The 9,378-nt window shown below is 38.9% G+C and overlaps 1 protein-coding gene across 1 annotated transcript; it reads left to right on the top strand.

The window, feature by feature from the left end:
- The first annotated feature begins 803 nt into the window (after positions 1–803).
- Positions 804–8,066, top strand: LOC123486035 (transcription factor PU.1-like). The gene is made up of 5 exons (XM_045217213.1): positions 804–1,268; positions 1,919–2,009; positions 2,895–3,082; positions 7,191–7,350; positions 7,525–8,066. The coding sequence occupies exons 1-5, from the start codon at positions 1,221–1,223 to the stop codon at positions 7,845–7,847; spliced, it is 810 nt and encodes a 269-aa protein (XP_045073148.1). The 5' UTR covers positions 804–1,220; the 3' UTR covers positions 7,848–8,066.
- Positions 8,067–9,378: the final 1,312 nt, after the last annotated feature.

Here is a 9,378-nt window from a genome sequence, read left to right as displayed (position 1 = left end):
TTCTCTTCAAGATAAAACAGAGATGTTGTGTCAGGGAGAGATAACTGAGACAGATAGGGCTGGTTTCCCAGACACTGCCTAGTCCTGGATAAAAAGGAATACTCATACTGTGTCCTGTAAACCAGCCCATAGGGTCAGGAGAGAGGGTCATCTGAGTCTAGTAGTAGACCTACAGTACACTGTACTCATTATGATGAAGAATATCTTGGTGAGAAAAACACATTTGGTCAGAAAATAGAATAAAACATTTGCGATTTCTCAAGAATTCCCCTACCAACACTACTATTGTCTCAGGATGTGTTTTATCTCCTCTCCCTTAATCTCCACAGACCTGTTGCAGGATTTCAAAAAGGAAGTGGCATGATTTTATGTGTCCAGCTAATCTACACGCAGATAAAACAGTTGTTTGGATAGAAATACAACAGAATTCATTGATGTATGTGAGTCATTATTATATTGATATGGCTAGAACTCAAGCTACTAGTTTGTTTTTAAATTGACATATTTACACCAAATCCAATGTACACACTGATACTGGTCTGATAAGTAGGAATTAAACCAGCTTAAAATGTGAGATGACAATGTTTATGTGTCTGGCATTGAAACATGGTAAAACATTTTTATTTTTTATTTTTTATATTCATATCGATTTTTCTAGTGTATGGAAGGTATATGAATATGGATACCTGCTCTTTAGCCACACAATTATTTATATATTTTTAATTTGGTTGGGAAAATTTGGTCACGATGAGATGCAAAGATACTATCCACTGACAGATGCTATGCTACTGCCAGTAAAGACTGACAGTTAAGACAGGCCTTGAAATGATTGGCTGGTTTGGGAGGTGAGCTTTAATAAATGTGAGATGTTAGAATCTCCCCCTGACAAATCACCAATGACCAGGAACTACCACCAGACACACTGAGATGTGTACACCCACAAAGATATCCAGAAGTCAAAATATCAGGTTCCCTTTAAATGTTTTGTCATTGAGTTGGGCTAATTTATTTTATTTTATTAGACGAAATTTGAGTCCCGGAGAATAGTTTAGCTTACAAGTGGATAAAGTTGTGTAGGCAGAGGGAGACATTTTGGGTTTCGTTCGGTGAGAGGAAATTTGGTAAACGTTGTGCAATGGTGCGAGAAAAGTTTTGAAAGAGTGTGAGAAACAATTGCAAGCTAAGTGCCTGAGAGTAGGTCGGTTCAAGAAGAAGCCTTCATGTTGCATCCATACAGAATGGAGGGGTACCTCATCTCACCTGGTCCTGTAAGTACACGATGAGTCAAACAATTTGTGTTAATTCAGTTATAGGCCCAAGTATGTACAGGGATGTGGTTATTTGTTGAGCATATTTACTTGTTTATATACCATAGAATGTACTTATACAGAAAATGCATCTCAAGCATCGTAAGCTCACTGGATTCAAGTTTGGATTTCATATTAACATTAATATTTTCATTAATGAAAATATGTTAATAGATTACTGCAAGGTCATTAATTTTCAAACTCTTAAACTGGTACACAATACATTTGTTTACGCAGTGTAAGTGATTTTGTGGTCTACATACTTTCACAAGAACAATATTTCTAACATAATAGTTTATCATATTTATTGATTCACAACAATTCATTTTGTAAGGTTATGACCGACCATTTAAAAAAAACAGCAAAGATATTATAGTAAATGTCAATGAAGCTCAAAATAAAAAAACAGAGCTGAAGTTGCTCAAGTTATTTTCATGTATGTTTTTGTCCAAAAACATGTTGTTCAGCAATGTCATTATCAACAAACATTATCAAGGGCAGAAAGCAATTTGTATATAAATGTTGAGTGTCAGTTCCTTGGAAACAATAGTAAGACATTATGTGAAGTTTTGATATGCTTTCAGTTGAGGATATCCTTTTTGTTTTAACAGCCATCAGAAGACATGTACGAACCCGACATCTATAGACAACAGATGTCAGAATATTCATATCCGTATGTCATCGATGGAGAGAGTCAAGGAGGTGAGCTTTAAAACACTAAAACATTTTTCCTAGTATTAATACCTCATGTATTATCTATTTATAATCATGATTACTATGATACAATGATATACTTTTTTAATTAATTTCCCTTTCTCTGATGAACTTACCATCACATAATTGTTGACAAAATAAACAATTTGAATATCACTTATACGGAAGTGAATAGTGCCAGCCCAACTAGCTATGTGTTTGACCAGGCCTGAGGAAATCACACACAGTAGCTATATTAAAGACAATAAAAAGCATCAAGACACTGCAGCTGGAGCCAACCATGTTGCCCCCATGGAGTACAGGAAACAGATGCCATTTCTGTCAACCTACAGTCATAGAACAACTTTCCCCCCTGGGGTTTATTGAAATGGAAAGGTTCAGTTGTATTTTCTCCTGTAATCAACTGATCCTACTGCCAAGAATAAACTGGTATTTACTAATAGGAGGTATAGAATTATATAGGCTCTGCTCCATTTAATGAACTAAATTATTACAGTATGCTTGATAAACAGAAAATAATAAGAATGGTAAGTCTCTGGTGCAGTGTCAGGACAGAACACAACAGATCACTAAAACATGTTTACATGCAGAACGTTTTTAGAGTTTCTACACGTTTTCACATTTGTGACATTTGGGCTCAAAGAAAGAAAAAGACAACTGCCAAAGCAAAGATGTGTGAACAGGAAACTGCTTAATACATTTTGCTGAACACTCTTTAAACTAATAGCAGACATTGTGTGTTACATGTATTTGGAATCTGTAATCAACTAGGTTCTCTCTATTCTACGCCATCTGAACACTGCCATTTAGTGTACACGTCCTTCAGACCTACCTCTTACTCTATGAACAATTTAAATGTTTCCCTCTGTTCAGATCACTGGGACTATCACACCACTCATCATGTTCATCCGCTGGACTTTGACAACCTGCCAGAGGGCCACTTCACTGAGCTCCAGAGTGTCCAGCATCTACATGTACCCAGCATGGCTCGTTATAATGATGCTGACACTCTCTCTCTGGACCCTGGCCTTGGGGGATACCACAATGCCCTACCCCCACCGGTGAGCCCACCCCCCTGACCCCTCTTTTCCCCTAACACAGACAGAGTGTTGGAGTTGGTAATTATTTCATGCAGACAGTAGAGTGTACATGACTAATAGAGAATGTTCTGAATGTTCAGGAGAAAAAAAAGAACATAACAGATCATCAATCCTAAAGCAAGTAGCATAATGTATTTCCATGTCCCCTCTAGTGGTAATAGCAATGCCTCAGAAATGTTTAATAACAGGTAAACAAAAAATCAGTCATCTGGCTTCAGATAAAGAAATGACTATGAAAAGTGTATCTGGGCTACTGTTTGTTACTGGTGAGCTGTGTTGCGTGGAGGATGTTGGGTGCGCCTACAGACAGATGGTTTGACATTGTGGCCTTTCCCTAACTGGGGCCTGCTGGTGTTGCTACAGAACTATAATCTGCCAACTCACTAACGGCTGATGAACAAATAATTCATTTTTAACCAGAAGAGGCCTCCCCCAACATTATGTCACACACGCACGCACACACACACACACACGAATCATTGTCAGTGTTCTTAGTGTAAAATCTGTAACAGCAACCACACATCACAGCTCATGCAGAGGGACGGTGCCCTATAATCTTTGCCACCGCTGGGCTAAATTGAGATGATTATATCACCAAGTAACAGGTCAATGGGCAGAGTTTAACAGATATACAACTCTTGAAAACATGGCGAAGGTTTGAACTGAGAATCATGTAAATAAAACTTTGAGTTATAAGTTGTTATTATGTTAAAGTAGTCAGACAAATGTGACAATACCTCTAAGATACAACTGGTCTCCTGACTTGAAACAAAGAGTCAAATGTAGCAAGCTAGCAGCGACATGCTAAGCAGAGATGGACAGTTATGCTGCCCCAGGGGCATCAATATAAAATGCTAAGCTAAACAGAGCTAGTTGGCTGGTAGATAGCTATCTTTTGCTAATGTTGAGTCAAAGAATAGACCTAGCTAGCTAGGTCTCAAATATGCCAGGAAATGTTAGTTTGGGTGAAGATAACAATAGGATATAATTTAGATAAGGGCAATTCCACGACTCCGATTTTTCCCTTAAAATGTATGCCAAACAAAAACGATTGATTTCAAAGTTTAACCTCTACGGGATCGGTGTCCCGTATACGGGACGGTTGAGTTTACGTGCACTAATGTGATTAGCACGACTGTTGTTAATAACAGCAAACTTTCCAGGACATAGACATGTCTTATATGGGCAGAAAGCTTCAATTCTTGTTAATCTAACTGCACTGTTCAATTTACAGTAGCTATTGCAGTGAAAAAAATACCATGCTATTGTTTGAGGAGAGTGCACAACAACAAAAAACTTATCATGGCAACTGGTTTGATACATTCACCTCGGAAGGTAAATAATGTACTTACATTCAGTAATCTTGCTCTGATTTGTCATCCTAAGGGTCCCAGAGATAAAATGTAGCATAGTTTTGTTTGATAAAATCAATTTTTATATTCAAATGTAGGAACTGGGTTCTACAGTTTGAACCCCTGCTGTCTCTGGCTCCACACCCACCCCACCCGGCCATCTAGATGTGTGAAAGTTAGTGTATAAGCTAATGATCCATCATGTATGACATTCCTGGGAGTGTGTAAACTTACAATTTGTATTACTATATCATTTTTGTATGTTCTCTATAGTTATGTACTTGAAAATGTATCAATTGACCAATTCGGCACATTTGGGCAGACTTAATACAAAATAGTCCAGTATTGCAACGCTTCATTGGATCAATCTGAAACTTTGCACACACACTGCTGTCATCTAGTGGCCAAAATCTAAATTGAGCCTAAACTACAATATTATATTGTGGCCTTTCTCTTGCATTTATTTCAAAGATCATGAAAAAACAAAACAAAAACAAACAAAAAAACGCATGTTTTTTGTTTATATTATCTTTCACAAGATCTAATGTGTTATATTCTTCTACATTAATTTCACATTTCCACAAACGTCAAAGTGTTTCCTTTCAAATGGTATCAAGAATATGAAAGTCCTTGCTTCAGGTCCTGAACTACAGGCAGTTAGATTTGGGTATGTCATTTTAGGTGAAAATTGAAAAAAAGGGTCCGATCCTTAAGATGTTAACAAACCATACAGTGGACAAGGACTCTATGCACAAGGGCTACTTTTAACAATTTACACAGAACATTTTACAAGAACACATTTACTGGAAGAACTGTGAAGATTCAAAGTTTGGTAACAGAATTTCTGTAAAATCTCCTTCAGTTCTTTTATGTGTCCACGTTTTCCAAAAACTCTGTTAAATATCTGCTCAAAATTAAGATTCAACAATGTCTGCAGAAAGAATGGGGTGTCAGCTATGACATGACACATTGACTTTGAAAAAATATATTCTGGTTATTGAACTACAATAAGTGAAGTGGATTTACACCGGGTAACTGAAATGCGGTAACGGAATTTCATCATGGGTCCCTGTAGCTCAGTTGGTAGAGCATGGCGCTTGCAACACCAGGGTTGTGGGTTCGATTCCCACATGGGGCCAGTATGAAAAATGTATGTGCTCACTAACTGTAAGTTGCTCTGGATAAGAGCGTCTGCTAAATGACTAAAATGTAAATGTCCCTGATCTGTACTACACAGAAATGCATAATTATGGATATGAATGTCATTCTCTTCATGGTGATCTATCTTAAATAGGTACACAAAGGTAGAAATGTGCAATATCCTCCTTTGCATATTTAGGGATTATTCTACACAAAGGCTATTATTTAAATGAGCTCTGCCCCCAAACAAGACCAAATTTGGTTGGTCGAAACCGGACCAAATCTGAAACAATCAAAGACGTCTATGTTTCAGAAGTTTGGACATCAAAGTACAGCACAGTAGAACTCAGTAGAGTACAGTACAGCAGAGCACAGAACAGTAAAGTAGAGTAGAGTTCAGTACAGTACAATACAGTTCAGTACCGTAGAGAACAGTAGAGTAGAGTTTAGTATAGTACAGTAGAGTACAGTAGAGTACAGTAAAGTAGAGCATAGTTCAGTTCAGTACATTACAGTCTACTGTACAGTACAGTACTGTACTGTACTGAACTATACTCTACTTTTCTTTACTGTACTGAACTGAACTGAACTCTACTCTACTGTACTATACTCTACTTTTCTTTACTCTACTGTATAGTACTGTGCTGTCCATACGTGTGAACCCAACTGTGGTTTGTGACTACTATGATTTCCCATTGTAGCCAATTCAATTGCAGAAATTCCGTTACCGATCAACATTATTGTGTTTTTATGTATTTTTAATACTTTTTAATACTTTTTCTGGTGGATGTTTTCTAAGACCCCTTTTCCATCTGTTTGACCAAAAATGCCTTTGCTTATTCCTGGTTGAAAAATGTATGTCTGCCTTAATTTCTAAAATACACTGTATAGACTCTTAGCTCATAGGAGCAATTTGACATGCTCCTATGAACTTCACATGTTGGTGCTCATGGGTCCTTTTACATGGAAATGACCATAAGTCCATGGCTGCCCCTAGGGCAGTAAATACTTTTGTGCTTGAATTCTGCCCTTTTTGTTTATATTGCTTATTCAACTAAACTTTTAATAAAACAAATGTTAACTGACCTACTGGCAGATTTGAGACCTAACTTGCTAGCTATTTTTATTTTATAATTCGACATTAGTAGGAGGTAGGTCTCTGCTCAGCTAAGCTACATTTAGCTTAGCATTTTACATTTCTTCCCCCAAAAGTTTATATAGCTTATTCAACTAAATATTTTGATAAAGTAAATGGGAGCTGATTTACAGGTATATTCGAGACCTAGCTAGCTCTATTCTATGACTGAACATTATATTTATTAATTCAACATGAGTAGCTAAGAGGTTGCTAAATGCTTAGGTAGCTAGCCTGTTCTGATTAGCTTAGCATGATGCTGCTAGTTTGCTACATTTTACTATTTGCTTCAAGTCAGGAGACCAGTTGTATCTTAGAGAAATACTAATTTGCTAAGTAGTAATTTCTCAGTGAATACTGCTCCAAAAATAATGTATTGTAATTGTAATGATGGTTTTGTATTGTAATGACTACATGATTATTGTTGTTTGTTGTTCCCAAGGTGCCGTATTGCCCTCGAGCCATGGGCTACTTGCACCCCTCTCCTCAGACAATGAGGAGCTCAGATGACGAGGAGCCAGGAGGCCGCAGCCCTCCACTAGAAGTGTCTGATGAAGAGTGTCTGAGAGACCACATCACGCATGTAACAAGGGGAGAATTGGGTAAGGAATTCATTCATAAACGCATTCCTAATATCTCACATGTTTCATTTAGCTTTTGATGTCACAATAATCCTACTCATGTAGGCCTACTCCATGTAGATCATAGGTAGGGAACCTCCTCAACTGATCCATTGCATGTTTAACCATTTTGCCCTTTTGTCAACATTAATATAGGCAACAAGAAGAAGATCCGTCTGTACCAGTTCCTGCTGGATCTGCTGAGGAACGGGGACATGAAGGACAGTATCTGGTGGGTAGACAGGGACAAGGGCACCTTCCAGTTCTCCTCGAAACACAAGGAGGCACTGGCACATCGGTGGGGCGTACAGAAGGGCAACCGCAAGAAAATGACCTACCAGAAGATGGCTCGGGCTCTTCGCAACTATGGCAAGACAGGCGAGGTCAAAAAGGTCAAGAAGAAGCTGACTTATCAGTTCAGTGGTGAAGTGCTGGGGGGGAGGTCTCACTTGGAGAGGAGGCCATATTCCCATTTGTAGAGGGATAAACATAGTGGAAGTCCTGAAGAAGGGTAGAGAGAGAGATAGATTGTTAACTGTATATAGTATGCAAGATGGTTATCAATGTAATAACTATTGTTTGTGTTTAAATCAACAATAACTGTTTTTGCTGTTCTTGTAAAAAGCATTTACAGTGAGGGAAAAAAGTATTTGATCCCCTGCTGATTTTGTACATTTGCCCACTGACAAAGAAATGATCAGTCTATAATTCTAATGGTAGGTTTATTTGAACAGTGAGAGACAGAATAACAACAAAAAAATCCAGAAAAACTGATGTCAAAAATGTTATAAATAGATTTGCATTTTAATGAGGGAAATAAGTATTTGACCCCTCTGCAAAACATGACTTAGTACTTGGTGGCAAAACCCTTGTTGGCAATCACAGAGGTCAGACGTTTCTTGTAGTTGGCCACCACGTTTTCACACATCTCAGGAGGGATTTTGTCCCACTCCTCTTTGCAGATCTTCTCCAAATCATTAAGGTTTCGAGGCTGACATTTGGCAACTTGAACCTTCAGCTCCCTCCACAGATTTTCTATGGGATTAAGGTCTGGAGACTGGCTAGGCCACTTCAGGACCTTAATGTGTTTCTTCTTAAGCCACTCCTTTGTGGCCTTGGCCGTGTGTTTTGGGTAATTGTCATGCTGAAATACCCATCCACGACCCATTTTCAATGCCCTAGCTGAGGGAAGGAGGTTCTCACCCAAGAATTGACGGTACATGGCCCCGTCCATTGTCCCTTTGATGCGGTGATGTTGTCCTGTCCCCTTAGCAGAAAAACACCCCATAAGCATAATGTTTCCACCTCCATGTTTGATGGTGGGGATGGTGTTCTTGGGGTCATAGGCAGCATTCCTCCTCCTCCAAACACGGCGAGTTGAGTTGATGCCAAAGAGCTCGATTTTGGTCTCATCTGACCACAATACCTTCACCCAGTACTCCTCTGAATCATTCAAATGTTCATTGGTAAACTTCAGACGGGCCTGTATATGTGCTTTCTTGAGCAGGGGGACCTTGCGGGCGCTGCAGGAGTTCAGTCCTTCACGACGTAGTGTGTTACCAATTGTTTTCTTGGTGACTATGGTCCCAGTTGCCTTGAGATCATTGACAAGATCCTCCCGTGTAGTTCTGGGCTGATTCCTCACTGTTCTCATGATCATTGCAACTCCACGAGGTGAGATCTTGCATGGAGCCCCAGGCCGAGGGAGATTGACAGTTATTTTGTGTTTCTTCCATTTGCGAATAATCACACCAACTGTTGTCACCTTCTCACCAAGCTGATTGGCAATGGTCTTGTAGCCCATTCCAGCCTTGTGTATGTCTACAATCGTGTCCCTGACATCCTTGGAGAGCTCTTTGGTCTTAGCCATGGTGGAGAGTTTGGAATCTGATTGATTGATTTCTTCTGTGGACAGGTGTCTTTTATACAGGTAACAAGCTGAGATTAGGAGCACTCCCTTTAAGAGTGTGCTCCTAATCTCAGCTCGTTACCTGTATAAAAGACACCTGG

The sequence above is a fragment of the Coregonus clupeaformis genome, unplaced genomic scaffold, assembly GCF_020615455.1.
Source record: "Coregonus clupeaformis isolate EN_2021a unplaced genomic scaffold, ASM2061545v1 scaf0964, whole genome shotgun sequence".
Classification (NCBI taxonomy): Eukaryota; Metazoa; Chordata; class Actinopteri; order Salmoniformes; family Salmonidae; genus Coregonus; species Coregonus clupeaformis.
The sequence above is the reverse complement of the archived record's forward strand: the minus strand, read 5'-3'. Positions and strand labels throughout refer to the sequence as shown.

Excerpts from the sequence above, each read along its gene's own strand:
- LOC123486035 (XM_045217213.1), top strand. The coding sequence starts at position 1,221 with ATGTTGCATCCATACAGAATGGAGGGGTACCTCATCTCACCTGGTCCT. Across the intron at positions 1,269-1,918 it reads ACCTCATCTCACCTGGTCCT|CCATCAGAAGACATGTACGA; the intron begins GTAAGTACACGA and ends TTGTTTTAACAG. Across the intron at positions 3,083-7,190 it reads ACAATGCCCTACCCCCACCG|GTGCCGTATTGCCCTCGAGC; the intron begins GTGAGCCCACCC and ends GTTGTTCCCAAG.